This window comes from Propithecus coquereli, unplaced genomic scaffold, assembly GCF_000956105.1.
Source record: "Propithecus coquereli isolate 6110/MARCELLA unplaced genomic scaffold, Pcoq_1.0 Scaffold175, whole genome shotgun sequence".
Classification (NCBI taxonomy): Eukaryota; Metazoa; Chordata; class Mammalia; order Primates; family Indriidae; genus Propithecus; species Propithecus coquereli.
Genome location: NW_012142190.1, coordinates 3412527 through 3428633, shown reverse-complemented (window position 1 = coordinate 3428633; position 16107 = coordinate 3412527). Strand labels below are relative to the sequence as shown.

The 16107-nt window shown below is 38.6% G+C and overlaps 1 protein-coding gene across 1 annotated transcript in view; it reads right to left on the bottom strand.

Annotated features, from left to right (window-relative positions):
- Positions 1 to 16107, bottom strand: part of FRY (furry homolog (Drosophila)) — a 315457-nt gene that overhangs the window by 184561 nt on the left and 114789 nt on the right. The window contains exon 2 of the mRNA XM_012642124.1: positions 6515 to 6714. Coding sequence (XP_012497578.1) covers positions 6515 to 6714 — 200 coding nt within the window. The remainder of the gene's footprint in view (positions 1 to 6514; positions 6715 to 16107) is intronic.

Below are 16107 nucleotides of genomic sequence, written 5' to 3'. Positions count from 1 at the left end.
GGCAGAGGTTAGGACAGTGATCTGATAGTATTGATGAATGGCAACGATGGGCAGCCAATTTCCCTGTTCAAGCCTCCATTCTGTTTGCGTGAACACAGAGAGAGGAAGCACCAGGCTGACTTCCAAGGAGATACACCAGAAAATTGGTTAGTCCATCTCAGCTCTCCAATGGTGATGAGGAAGGTGATGACGAGGACAACTGAGCACTTCATATGTGCTCAGGATTATATCAGGTGCTTCATACATTACCTCTAACTCTCTCAACCATTCTGTGAACTAGGTCCTGTTACGACCATTTTGCAAATGAGAAAAAAAGGAGGCCGACTGGCTGGCCCAAGGTCACACAACACTAAAGAGGTGGGATCGGGAGTCAAGTCCAGATCACTCTGAATGAAAAGTTGTTTTGTTTTTAACTTTATCTCTTCTTGGCCATTCAATCTACAAAGTCAAATTTGATAAGAGCTCTTAAATTTTGAAAAACTGGAGAGTCTTGTTTTTGGAAAAGAATTTATTGAGAAGGTAATAGCCTGTGACTATAGTGACAGATGCTGTACAAATGGAGCGACTCATAGATAATGAGAGTGTATATTCTGAGACTGTGTCTGACTGCTGAGAGCCAGCCTGGCTCTCTACCTATTGCTGGGGTGGGGCTGGGGGATAGGTGACCATATCAATGAACAATGAGGTATCCTTAAATGCCCCAAGGCAGGAGGCTGAGAATCAATGTCTCTTGCACTCAGCACATTGTAGGGCATTCATCTGCCCAGTACAGGGACAGAACAAAATCCATTATTAGAGGTTGGCAAGATGACCTTTGGAAACACACAGGTTCCAACAAAAACATTCTCTTCAAGCTAGTGTATTAATGCTTCATTTCTTCATTCTTTCATACATTCACTCATTCATGCATTCAAAAAATATTCACTATTATATGTAAAGCACTGTCCTAAGCATGGGACTATGGGATATGTGCATGTGTGTGTATGTGTGAAAAGATGCATCAGGCACAGATACGGCCTCCAAGGAACTTATAGGCTAATATGGTGCTTCTTCAACTTAAAAAAATTTCTGCTCCCTCATGATAAAAAATACATTTTTATACCATGGCTTGGTATGTACACACACAACTGAAAGTTTCATAAAAAATTTACCCTTAAAACCTATACTATATTCTTATACTTTGTAGTTTAGTCTATTCTAACTACTCTAATTCAACAAGGGCGGAATGGTTTGCATGAGAGAATGATAAAATGGTTCAGATAAAGCAGAGATTTACAGGTATGTGTAAGTATGTTTCCACACAGGCATGATCGTGTACAGATAGCAGGGAAGAAATCGAGTAAACCTTTTCAGATGATGAGGTATTTAGGTTGGGCCTTAAAAGATGGGCAGGATAGGAGCTGAGTGGCATTCCAGGGAGAGGGGTCAGCATGCGAAACTGTATCGCGGCAGACGAGAAAGCTGGGCTCATAAAGGTACACAGTGGAAGTTAGATAAGTTTTGGCCAAATCAAGGAGTGAAAGGGTACAAAATGAAGGTTTTGAGCAATAAATGTAAGGGTCAGGGTTGTGTTTAAAGAAAATTGATAGATGGGATCAGAGGAGGGAGAATTGGTGACAAGTTCCCACCTTGCATGGGAACTTCTGCTTGCACGTGAGTGTCATGGCACAAAGGCCCACCCTGGCTTTATCTGCATGAGAAGGAAACCAAGAATTCTACAGAGGACTTAGTCAGGATGATGGGTTAAGATAACACAAAGTCTCATGCTTGGAAATGCCGAATGGAATATAACAATTTTTAAAAAGTGCAGAAATGAGTTCACAAGAAAGGCAAAGAAAGAGGAAAAGCAGGAGGGAGGGAGGCAGCATAGTGGCTGCCCAGGGGGAGGACTGTTTGTCTCCTTGTCCTGGAGGCTTTTGTTGTTGTCCACCTGGGGACAGGAAACAAAGATGTCAGCCTTGAGAGGTGGGACACTGGAAATAAGACAGTTTACATGAAATGTGGTTCTAAGCAACGGACTAGGGAAATTCTATCCACTGGTTCAAGAAGATGAAAAGATATTCCAGTGGTCTCTGCTTGGGTTCTAGGTAAAAACAACAAGAAAAAAAATCACTCCCAAGAATTTGAAACTCATACATGAGTTTGGGATTTACATGTACATCACCTGCCAGGTGCAGGAATCTCCAAGCCAGGAAAGTAACAGAATATTTGGCCTCAGACAGTGATAAACTCTGGGGCAACAGAAAGGAGCAAAAGCAAAACCATGCTGGACAAACACTCCTATAACCATGAATACAAGGAAGACTCACAGAAAAACAAGCTCGGTTAAAGAACTCACAGTGAACACTTTCAAAGTGCACAGAAAGCAATCCATCACAGACAAGAGTTGGTAGACAGAACAAACAGAAGTACAGGCCCCCAAATATTGACATAATAAAAATAATAATCTAAAGACATGTTTAAGGTGATGGAAGGCATAAAAGAAAAGTTATAATCTTAAGAAAGGAGCAAAATACAATGAAAATAAAAACTCAAAGAGATTTTTAAAGAAAACCAAACAACACTCGTAGGAATGAAATATATAGTCATCAAAATTAAAATTCTCAATGGGTGGGTAAAACAACAGATTATACATAACCTAACAGAGCATTAATTAATTGGAAGATAGATCTCAAAAAATTAATCAGAATGTAGTAGAAAGAGACAAAGAGGTAGAATAACAAAAGAAGGGTCAAAAGATATGCAACATTGCACGAGTAGGGGCAATATACATCTATAGGGGTGCCCGAAAAAGAGAAAAGGAAAAGTGGAAAAGCAGCAATATTCACATATTTAATAGTTAAGGATTTTCCAGAATTGATGAAAGATATAAACTTTCAAATCAAGAAGCACAAGAGTCTCAGACAGGAAAATAAAAATAAATCCACGTCCACACACTGTATAGTGAAACTGCTGAGTGTCAAAGACAAAGACAAAAACCATAAAAGAAAACTAGGAAAAAAGTTAATAATCCACAAAGAAACAACAAGTCGACTGCAGACTTTTCAACAGCAACGATAGAGGCAACACTGTGAAATGAAGCCTCAAACGTTCAGAGGGAGAATGAATGTCAACCTAGAATTCTGTTCCCAGCTGAACCATCACTGATGAATGAGGCAGAAATAAAGACATTGGGATAAACAAGACCGAGTGATTCACCACCCACGGGCTCTTACTTAAAGAACTAAGAAAGATGTCCTTTTGGAAAAAGAAAATTTAAAGGAAAGGGAATGGAGTAAGATGCAAGAAGGAATCGGATCCACTATATTATTTTCTGTACATACTTTTAATATGTTTTGAAATAAAAATATAAAAAAGACATAGATGACCCTATTTAGCTCTTTTAGAACACTTTCCTTGGGAAAGGTGAAGTAATGAGACTGGACAAGAACAACTGCTATTAAACGTCCTCATAAAGCAATAAAAATAGAATAAAATTGACTTATCCATAAATATTTACGTATATGACCTGAGTATCTTTTGGGTTCAAAGACAACAAGTTTAATATGTTTACAAAGAAAAATGTCTAAAATTTGATTTTGGTAGACTATTTTTATTTCTTGTCCTTTTTTCCTTTAAAATTAGCTATTTGGATATTGGAAAGGCATAAATAAAACCTTAAAGTTTAATTTAATGTTGTACATAACTTATTGCACACAATTTGTCTAATTGTCATGAACTTCTGAAAGAGTCAACCTTTTAAAAATAAACCCAAAAAATACAGATTCCTTAGTAGTCCCCCAAACAGTGAATCAATACATCTAACTTTTTGAAAATTACTTTTACCACCTCCACACTTAAGTTATATTAATATAACTAATGGAATACAATTTTGTGATTTGATAAACCCACATAAATTCAGCATTTTAAAGGATTCAATGTCTTTCCAAAAGAAGCTAACTCAGTAGAGAAATAGTAGGGGACATTTATTGGAATTCACCTTAAATGTACTCTACATGTATCAAAAATAATACCTCTTCCTATGGCTACAGGACAAAATGCCAAATGCACATTTACACTCCTAGAATCAGGTGACAAACCACAGAATCCAGTCACATTTACTGTCCCATAAGTAAGCAAATATAAGGATAGAGAATTACTAAGCATTTTTCTGCAGGCAAGAAAAGGATATGGCACAGAAGCTTACATCTCTGCCAAAAAATACAAGGCAAATGAAAGTCTCTTTTATAAAAAATAACTATCCTAAAAATTGATTGGATATATGTCTTCAGCTAAAAACATCAAGTGTGTCTACCTGGCTATCAGCACCCAGTGGAATACCTTGCTCTGGGCACACAAGGAAGATTTGCTGATAATGAGAACTTACACTTTTTCTTTTCAACTTTTCTTGTTCAGGGACATTTTAGTTGTGTCATAGAATGGAACAAAAATGTCTATCTCTAATTAAAAGAATGCTGTGGCATATGTGAGTTTTTCAGACCTAATGCTTACTCCAAGAAGAAAAAACAAACTCCACACAAACAAATTCCAAACTGAGTAAAGATGAAAAAAGTTAAAGCCAAACTATTTTAGTTCATAAATTCTTAAATAACAGTAAACTGTTATTTTGAAAACATGGATGGCTCAAGAGGTGTCAGGACCTAGCTTTCTAAGCATCTCTTTCAACTTTTGTACAACTTCCCAGTTCCTCAGGAAAATTCAGTAGGATACACAATTTCAGAGAGCCTTGACCGGCCATTTGCACACTTTTCTTGTGCTGGGGAGTGAAATGAATCTTCCTTGTGCCTTACCACTGTCTTCTTTAACTCCCTTATGTCCTCAAGCTAAGGACTCCCTCCACCAGGGTAGGGAGGCCCAGAGGCCTCAGCACCTCTCAAGGAGACAGAGGGTTCCAGGGATCAGCCCTGTTCTGGGCAATGGGAATCTGGGTGCTTGGCTTGGCTGACTCAAGTTACAGGGGAGCCCTGTGTTGGTTTAAGAAGTTAGCAATGGTGTCTGTGATGGTCTCTTTACATGAAGAAGGCCATGCAAAGACTGGCAGTAAAGTGTAGGGGTGTGCAGAGGTGGGCTCAGAAGACACCCAGCTTGAGTTTAAATCAACATTGTGTGACCTTGGGCAATTATTTAACCCTCTCTGTACCACTTTCCCCATCTGTACACGTGATATCAGTACTACTTACCTAAGGTCATTGTCAAGATTATAGGACATAATAAGTTAAGCACAGTACCTGGCACATAGTGAGCGTACCATAAATACCAGCTATTATTAATAGTAAGAGTAGGAGAAACACAAAAACATGAATGAATGGAAAAAAGGTGCAGTACTCAGAATAAATTTGAATGATTTAAACTGTAGAAACAAGAAACATTTTCCATAACTATAGAAATTCAATATATGAAAAGAATTTTGTGAATAGAATGCATAAAATTGATCTAAAAAAAATTTTAAAGTGCAAAGTTTGTAACTTTCAGGTAAATACATTTAGACATTCTTGAATTTTGATTCTCAACCTTAAGTTGTGATTCTTATAAAGGTCATTTTTAACAGATCATGTTGTATATCATCTGTTACAGATCTTCATCTGTTAGAGACTTGTGGGCTCAGTGATATTGCACTCAATTATTTTAAGTTATGATTCTGCAAAGCAAACTTCTGATTATCTTCTTATTGCCCCAGTAACCTCCTAGAAGGTAGCAAGCTGTGCTTCATAGAAACAGCTGCGTCACTCTGAATTCCTTTCCTTTTCTCTTATTGTGTGTGTCCTCTACCAAGGTCAGAAAAAAAGTAATCTGAATCTACCAATTGCACTGTCTTCCTTCCTGACTGTCTTTTAGAGATTCAGCACTCTTTAGAGCCCTGCTAGAGCAAAGGCGGACACACGCCCGCCTTACGTTCTAGCAGAAGCATCTGCAAAGAAAGACACTGACGTCCAACGGCATCATCCGTCTAATGAAAGACCTAAAGGTAAGTGAGTCAAAAATTTCCTGTCTTCCAATTTTCAGAAATCAAAGTGGAGTTTCTGAACGACTCACCAACACACTTCCCCTAACAATATAGTACCCAGACCATATGTTCTCAAACTGGAAGTCTAGACAAGCCACTTGAACAAGGATATTTTTTTTCTCATTTACTTTAAAAACCGGACAAAAGATTTTGCCTAAAGTGTATATATATTTTATGTATATATTACATATATGTATATAACAGAGACTCTGAACATACTTTTCTATGATTAATACTTCTTATTAAATTATGCTTATTAGGTTCTAAATGCAGCAGTGAAGCGCCATTGAGTTGTATTTGCTGACGATTGCTCTAAAGTCCCTGACACTCAAATTTTTTTCCTTAAATCAGGAAACCTAATTGTTATCTTTTAAAAATTACCTATGATTTTTAAAAAAGCCTTTATAAATTAGGGGGAAAGCAATCTATCCTTTGTTAGAACAGTAAAGACTAGTATATTCAGCCAACAGGTGAATTTAAAAAGAGGTAAGTTTCATAACATATACTCACCAGGGGTTCTGCCATAATGATGCGAATCTTGCGCTCAGCCTGAGTGGTGAAGTTGACAAATAAACTCTTGAGGACATATTCTCCTGGTTTGCTGTCTGGGTCCACGTTGATGGGTAACATGGTTGGCGGACCTTTCTCCCTGTGCGTGCCTGAAGCAGGCGGAACTGGAGGCTTGATATAACCGTTGCCAACTGGAGACGCTGAAAAACAGAATGGACATTCTTACTGGCTGAAAATAATGTCAGACATATTCATGTGGGCTGTGTTAAACCACAAATGGCAGGATATGAATCGTTTCAAGGATGTCGCACTTGGTATCATAACCTGGGCTTATTCTTTAGAAATGGTGTCAGAATTTAATTATTTGATTACAATCTATTTGCGTGATGCCATATTTGATCATCTCAAAATTCTTTTGGTCACCACATTGCTTTAGTTAAATTATATTTACCTAAAGCAAGCTCATAATACAGCTGATAAATCTTACAATATTGAAGATGTTTTTGGCTTCTTTCTTATATTCTAGGGAAATGGTAGTCCCATTTAGACAATGGGTAGAAAATGTACATGGGGAAAAAAGTGATTCCTTGCCTAGGTTTTCTTAATGGCCAGGAGCTCTCTGTCTTCTGTGCTTCATTCTAATGATGAAAGACTCTGGGGTCATCCCTTCTAGAAGTCTCTAAGAACAATTTTGAGAAGCCCAGCTGGCTCTTGCTCCAGAGAGCAATGCATCTCTTGAAAAATAAAAGTCTCAGGCAGTGCCCTGTTTATGCTGCCCGAGGTGTGGGTTTAACTTTTCATTCTCACTAGCCCTTGGGTTCAAGCTGGGATGCCCCTCCTCCACCTTTATAAAATATGTAGATTCCTTATCTGGACTAGATCTTGAACAGAGGCAGCTATCAGGGCTCCCACGGAATGGCCTCCATTCAGAATGCAACAATCAGACAACTGTGTTAATTACATAGTTACTGGAAATTTTTTTTTAAATTCATAAATGAAGTTCCATATTTCTCCACTTTTTATGAAACTTGACATGTTAAATTCTAGCATGCACCACCACCCTACACCTAGGTACTTATAAGATGGTCAGTTATTAATATCCAATGAAAGAAATGTAAGATCAAGTGGGCCTAGGATATAGGCATCAGGAATGCTAAGAACAGGAAGTATATGGAAAGTATAGAGTAAAATGGAAGTATACAGTTTTGGGTGATTGGATACAGAGATTAAGGGAAAGAGTCAAGAAACAAGTGGGTTTCTGGTTTGGGTATCAAGGGAATGGTGGTGTCTTTGATAATAAAGGGAGAACAAAGTTCTCCATGAAAGCTGAATGTTCTTCTTATAACTACAAATAAATGTAAGGCTTCTCTGACCTATCCCATGCCAAATTCTGAGGAAGGCATACAAACATTTTGTTTATTTTATTGAACTACTAACACGTCTCCAATGTTATGTTAATGATTTACTCTCATCTTCTTACCCCTTCCTCTGTAATTCACTGAACCTGACATACAGCCAAGGGGTCCCTTACATCTGACAGGTCTTTCCAGATCTCAACCACCACTAAGCTGTAAGAAGATGGTCTCTCAAGTCATACAAATGAAATGAAATGTATTGCACATTATCTTGTTTCCTTTCCGTTCCCATCAGCCATGTTCTAGTCCAGGCCCTTGGAAATCTATGGCTAGATTATTGTAACAGCCTCGTTGCAGACTTTATTTCATCTGCTTTACATACCAAACTAATCTTTTTCTTGCATGGCTTTAATCATAACACTTTTCTGCTTGAAATTGTCAACACCTCTCGATCATCATTATCAAGCCCCGGCACATCAGCCTTAGGCAATCTTCCTCCACCCTGTGGCCAAGTCCTCTAGATGCTCCAACTGGCCCGACAGCCCACTACTCTCACTTATTCTTCCTTCTTTCTCTTCTGTGGCTCCTTTCCACTCTTCTCTGCCCATCTATTCCTTCTCTTTCTTCCGAGCCACTTCTGGTCTCTTGGCCGAACAACACCTACCTCTGCCAGGTCAATCCTCACTGATTAGTTTGCATAACAAGAGTTAAACATTTAACCCAAATTGTTCGGTGTTTTGCTTTGTCCTGTGCATCCTAAATTACCTAAGAAAGACACTACAGAGAGCTGCCAAGTAAAGTAATTATCATTTGGAGTCTAGGTTTTGCTTAGGGTTGGCCCTGTTCTTGAACCACATACTCTTCTAGCTAGATCCCTTAAAAGTTCCCTAATAAGACTGTAGCCTTCCAGATGTAATACAGAGTTCACTGCACAGATAACACTTAATCAATCTCCTTAAGTCACTAGCTAAAAATGGCATCCGACTGGATTTATGTAGGTCTTAAAGTGATTCATGGGGTGGGAGCTATGTGAGGAGAATCAATATGTCAGAATTTTTAAAGAACAGGGTGCCATAGTTGCAATGGAAGAGTCTTTTATTAAACGGTACTGCAAGCAGCTTACTAAAAGGTACTATTTATTCTAAAGGGGCACATTCAAAATCAAGTGATGGAAATAAAGTCCTGACCACTCCTTTGCATTACCTCCTACTCTGTCAGTGCAGGTACCTTGCGGAAAGAGGATGCCTCCCGAACTCTAGCTTAGAGAGGGACATCATATCTCAAGATATCTTCCTAATATACCAAGGGCATCATGCCACAGAACTGGAGACTGGACTATAAACCTAAAATGTCTATTTGGAGTACAACTTTTTATTACCTTTGGTTTTCCACAGGATTTAATTCATTTCTAGATGACAGTAATGATTGGGTTGATGTAATACATACAGTAATTGCAAGACAAGATCCATAATTGCATGACTCTGGAGCCTAAAAGTTGTCGTAACTACAGTGAGAGCCCTTTCATAAGAGTGACCTGCAACAGTCCTCCTGCAAAGATGCATTTTGAACCAGATAGCTGAAATCCAGATACCCAAATACCTCTTAGGCAAACCTTCCATTTAAAAGGCTAACATGCCAATTCATTGCTATTGTAAGAAATATTATTTACCTACACTTCAAAGCCAGACATCTTTGTGAATACAAAAGTCAGTGTGAATGGCCTTAGTGAGCTGGAACTATCCTATGCCAGCCGAGCCCTGTGCAAGAGCGGAAAATGATTCAAGGAGTCGTCACCCATCATTCTGAGTTTCAAATGCAGACCAGCCTAGGCAGATGGAGATGCATGAAAGCTAATGCGGTAAGTGTCCTTGAACTGGGTCCACTCCCAAGTGGACCTCTTCATCCTACCATAATTAATTTATAACAAATCCTAGCTGTTTGTCAGGATAAGTTTCAAAAGTAAACATCATGACATGGCACTCTTCAGGACCTCAGTTATTTGGTGACAATATAATTGAAACCAGGAAATTCATGTTTCCTGGTAGTCCAAATTGAGTCATAAAGTCCACGCTAGTCTAAACATTAGAACATTAATTATCATTAGACACAAAATCATCAGACCCTGCCTCAGCACTTGCTTGTCTTAAATCTATACCTACTTAAGATTATGTGTCCAGATTCTAAGTTCACAATAGTCTGGAAACAGAAACTTATAAGGGAAGGGTGTAACTTCTGTGGGTAGAAACGCTAGCAGCAAAAGGAGGAGAAAAGGTGGCATGATTTAGAAAGGTTCTAGAACTTAAACATGCAGTTGCCTGAAGCCAACTGTCTCACAGGCTTGGGGGCTTTGATCGCTCCATGCAGCACCTTGTCACAATTGATGTGCATGATGATGAACTTGAATCCCACAGAAAGGTAAAAATGAGGTAGGAAAAAGAGTGATATAAATTTCTAAGAGGTTTCCATTTCAAAAAGAGAAAACTAAAAAACCTTTTGGTGTATAAAAGAGAGAAACTCACTGCCTCTAACAATTTAGCTCTGAAGAATTAAATCTATTTCTTCATAGGTCTAATTTTTAACTGAAATTTATTTTTGGTTGAAAAAACCAAACAAAACAAAACTTGGATGCAGTAACAGCCACATTGAGGCCCCTCCCCTTTCCCAGTTTTGCAAATGCAGGCAGGGACTGTTTGAATCTATTCCTCTCCACCTGGGGTGTTCTCCTTGCTTTTTACTCAGCCTCTCAAGTAAAGTCGCCTGCCCTTCAGGGGCCAGGTCAACGACCCCTCTTCCACCTGCCAGAGTCAGCACCCTGCCTTCCGCTGGGCTCTGCCTTCCAGCGCCACCCAGCTGCCCCAGGATCAGCCTGCTCTCAACACCAGCTCTCTGGAAATACGGATCCCCCATGATAAAAGGGTCCTGACAGGTCATCTTTATCTCATCTTTGCCATCCAAATATTTGTCTTGAAGCAAATTTTTCTCATTTAAATTTCTTGCATATGATAATTTTTTTAAAACAATATTTTTTATTTATGTTTAATTGTGGAAAAGTACACATAAAGCTTACCATATCAGCCATTTTTAAGTATACAGTTTGGCGGCATCCACGTGATGAATTTTTTAGCTACAACTCCATCTGCCCTAATTCTCCTTTCATTCTTCCTCCTGTCTTTCTCTTTTCACATAATAGCCCAATTTCTCTAACAAGTCATTCAAATCAGTGCTCCTGGGGTGGGGGCTGAGGAGGAGTGGAGAGGAAGACTGCTACTTTCACATATTAATCAGATTTCTAATTATTGAATCCTTTTGAAATTTGTCTTCTCTTCATATTTTCTCATTGACATTTTAATCTTGGATTAAATATGGCCTAATTTTTCTGCATTGCCTTCTTTTGTCTTAAATGAGCTTTTGTAGACGTTCTGTGATTATTCTTATTCCAAATTCTGTTCCTAATTGGTTTTGCTGGACAGTTTCAGGAGGTGTTTTCCCTCTTTCACCAGGTGTCTATTTTTTATATCAACCAAGGTCCCTTCCTTAAACTATAAGAAGCCTGTTTTACAGTTGGAGCCCATCCATTTTGTCTTCATTAGATTTATCTCTTACCAAAGTGATGATCTTTTGAGCATGACTCTATTTCCCCCCCACCCCCAATTTCATTTGACTAATAACTTAATGTTTAGGCTGGGTGCTCTTAGCTGGCTTAGGTCTTCAGTACACTTTCCTTAAGTTACTAACATTTCCAGGAATGACTAACTTCCTAACTGTAGCACCAATACGAACACCTCCACAGCTCATAGTTCAGCTACATTTTTATTATGATACTAGAGAGGAAGAAAATGAGTTTACTTATATAAAAGCCCCAAAGGCTAACAGTGGCAGTAGATGTTGCAAGAAAGCAATTGGTTTTCTTGATCAGATTTTCAGAGAAGTAATACCATCTCCCATTAGAAGCTATTGTTCATTCACTCATTCATTTCAACCATTATTTATTTAATAAATGCATAGATTTCAGGCACTGTTCTAAGCACTGGGAAGATAGAGGCAAACAGAGCCCATGGTTCTGCCCTAATGGAGCTTATTCTGCCTCTGTACTGAGGCAGAATAACATAATTGGTAGTTTTCATGTGCACACGTGTGCATGTGTGGACCCATGCACGCACACACACACACACACACACACTATATTAGAGCGCAATTAAGTTCTAAAAGAAAAAGGAAAAATTAAACAGAATAAGTGGCTCTTATTAATCTGCTCTTCTGTATCTGCCCAAAGGCGTTCAGATGCTACAGTTTGGAGCTGCTTCAGGGAGGAAGGAAAGCTGTGTGTATTCTTGGTGTCTAAGAGAATCCAGACACGTGTCTTGGTCAAGATCTGCTTTCCAATCTGTCCTTTGGACTGTCCCATACATATCTGTGTGTCAGTTTGGGTGGAGATAAGAATTTTCACCAACCTGTAAAGGGCATAAATCAAAATGCCCAAGGGGCGCATGGCTTCCCTATCTTCTTCCACAAAGTACACTGTTCCTTGGGAAAGAGAGACTTTTGCCTGCTTTTTCACCAGCTTGCAAAGACAGACAAGCACACAGCCAGTTTTTCAAAACACTCAATGCTTTCTCGGATGCTCCCATTACTGAAATCTGACTCCTAGCATTTGAAATAAAAAATGGTTTCCTGTTTTTCTAAAGTGTCCCTGAGATTATACATGGTAACCAACCATTCAAAGTAGACACTCACCCTAGAAGTGGGGTCCGATTAAGCAACCTTACTTTATAGGGATCTGTGTAATCTTACCTTTCAACAAAGAAGCAAATTTATGACATTTCTTTGTTGAATATAAATTATTCTTTCTGCCAGTTCTCAATACCTCATTCATTTTTCAGGTTCTGAAGGCAAACCCTGCTAGTTATCAAGAGCTGGGATCTTTCTTCAGGACCACGATTTTCCCCCTAAATCCTTCTTTTCCTGTAAGACTTTCTGAGTTTACTGGCATTACAGGAATATTTCATAAAACATAACAAACCAAGGATGACGCAGCTTCTGTGAGAATGTGTCACACTGTATATAGAACAATAATAAATTGTCCATTAATGCATTTATGAGGGTGCTTAAGAAATGGCATGTACAAAGGTACTGCAAATACTCAAAATGACCAGAATCTCTGGAAGTTGTGCAAAGTAAATTAGGATTAAAAGAGAAAAACAAAAGCCCTCCGAACATGATAGGAAGAATTATTTTTCTCTGAAGAATACCATTAAGAAATGGAAAATGTTGGGGTAAGAGAAACAATTAGTTTGAGCAAAGAAAATGATTGCTTAACAAAGTGATGGATGATTCTTAAATAATTTTATATATTTTAAAGTATGTCAGGAAAAGAATATCAGGTAAAAATTATACCCCAAAACAATTTTTGTCTTGGGAAAAAAATATATCCAAAGCCATGCTTAATTGATTTCTGCTTAATTAATTTCCATAAAATTCTGATAATATGAAACACTCCTTTCATTTTTATGGAGTACACACATTCTCTTCTTTCTTTTACATTATTTAGGTCTACAGTTCTCACACTACGTGCCTTCAATTTTCAGGGTTCACAAGACATCTCTAGGATAATTAGTATGTTTAATCCTTAAAATAATCCTAGAAGACCAAACAATCTTCCTTTTACAGACAAGGCTATGCAGGTTCAGAGAGGTTAAGTGACTTGTCCAAGGTCACAGTGTGATCAGCTCAGGATCTGAACCTGTGTCTGTTTGACAACATATCTTGTGAGCCTCCCATATCACCCTGTCTTACTTTTTATGAATTTAAAACAATTTTTATCTTATTGTGGTAAGAACACTTAACATGAGAACACTTAACAAATTTTTCAGAGTACAATACATTATTGTTCCCTATAGGCACAATATTGTACAGCAGATCTCTAGAGCTTATTCATCTTGCTTAACTGAAACTTTACACCTGCTGATTAGCAACTCCCCATTTCCCTCTCCCCTCAGCCACTGGCAACGATATTTTGCTCTTGGATTCTATGAATCTGCTTATTTGACATGTCTCATATAAGTGAAATCATGCAATATTTGTCCTTCTGTGACTGGATTATTTCACTTAGCATCATGTCTTCAGGGTTTACCTATGTTGTTGTATCTTGCAAAATTTCCTTCTTCTTTAAGGTTGAATAATATTCCATTGTATGTCTATACCACATTTTCTTTATTTCATGTGGAAGCTGAGGAATATTCTTTAGTATTCAATAAGTATTTCATGTTACTCTTAAATTTTACATATATAAGTTTATATCCTTAAACTACACATGAAAATCTAGACATAATATGCATACAGTGAGATATTTCTTTTTTTCTATGCCTTTCTTAACTTTATTTTTTTATTTTAAAATATTACAGGAGTATACATGTTTTTGGTTACATGTATTAATTCTGTTATGCTTGAGTCAGGGTTATAAATGTGTGCATCACCCAGATAGTGTTCACTGTAGCCGTTACGTAGGTTTTCACCCATCCCTTCCTCTCCCCCCGCCCCGCTTGGTTTCCACCGAGTTTTACTTCCCTCTGTGCACGTATGTGCTCATCGGTTAGTTCCAATTTAATAGTGAGCACACGTGGTATGTGTTTTTCCATTTTTTAGATACTCATTTTCTTTATATATTCATCATTCGCTGATGCAATGGTATCATACGAGATTCTCACCCTGTCTTTCAAAACAAATCAGCTGTCTAGATGAAGACTGAATGAAATAAGTCCCCTTACCCGCAGGTTAGGCTCTGGCATAAGTTAGTTGTAGGGTTTCAAGGAATGATGAAATAAAATATAAATGTTGTGATTTGGAGAATGAGGCTTCCTACAGATTACTATAGTTGGATATTTTCTAGAAAGGCATGGTGGTCCCTACCTCCAGGTTGTCTGCCCTCTTGAACTAAAACGCACCTTTCAGCCATTCAAGGGGCTGCAGGACAGCCAAGGAGTAAAAAAAGGAATTGATCACCAAAGAACCATAAAAATGTATGAAATCTGATTAATGATGTACCTTGGAAAGGTCCAGAGACCAGCCTTTTCTAGATACACTGATGCTATAACCTTTCGCTGCCTGTAATTCCAACAAGGAGCAAGTGTGCTTGAAGGCACGGTTCTCTGTTTACCTGCATCTGTGTCCTCTCAAAACTGTCTTTGGTGTCTTTGTTCTCCCCAAGACTGAATACTTTGGAGAGAGCGAAGAAATTCAATCAAGAGAGAGTTTGCATCAAGTATCTTCCCTGTTCTCTTTTCTCTTTTCCTTTCCCTTTCAGTGTTTTATCTGAGAGAAATGACAGTAACACCTCAGTGATTTCCTTTATAAACGTCTGTCATCTGCCAAGATGTGATTACATGGACTTTCCCCTGATTTTCAAAGTAGGTACTGTCATCAGAGCCTGAAAGAATGTCTGCCAAGATCTGTGAGCAAAGGAAGATGAGGTTACATTGACATTTCAAGGTCCTTTCTCACCAAAAGGAGATTGAATAACCTGCTAGAGGGAGGATAATCCTGAATTTCAACTCCCTCTTTCTCCCCAGGAGAACTTTCAAATAGCTCTCATTCATGTGCCCCTCCCTGGCCCTCCTTCCTTCCTTCTTGTCACATTTTCTTCTCCTTTCTATTTTCTTCCCCTACTTCCTCATTTTATACAGCAAAATCACATTAATTTGAACACCACGAATTTACACTGTGATCATTTGGACAATGCCTTGAATTTTTTAATGTTAATTTTAAAAGAGACTTGATTGGCTGACTTACAATGTGAATCACTGGTGCTCAGAATCTTTAGCACACCAGATTCACCTGGCAGGCTGGACCCCCACACCCACCCCATTCGGTGTCAGGTCTGGGGTGGGGCTGGAGAGTTTGCATCTCTAACCTGTCCCCAGATAATGCTGTTGGCCCGGGACCACACTCTGACACCACTGATATAAGTAAACAGGAAAGCAAAGGAGACCAATTAATCCCGTCAACAAAATTGTTTCCAATTCTATTTCCCTGTAGCTGCTGTCCCTAACCCCTGACCCTGGACTGGTACTGGTCTGTGGCCTGTTAGGAACCAGGCTGCACAGCAGGAGGTGAGCAGCAGGCAAGCAAAGCTTCATTTGTATTTACAGCCACTCCCCAACACTCACATCACCACCTGAGCTCCACCTCCTGTCAGATCAGCAGTAGCATTAGATTCTCATAGGAGCATGAACCCTACCATAA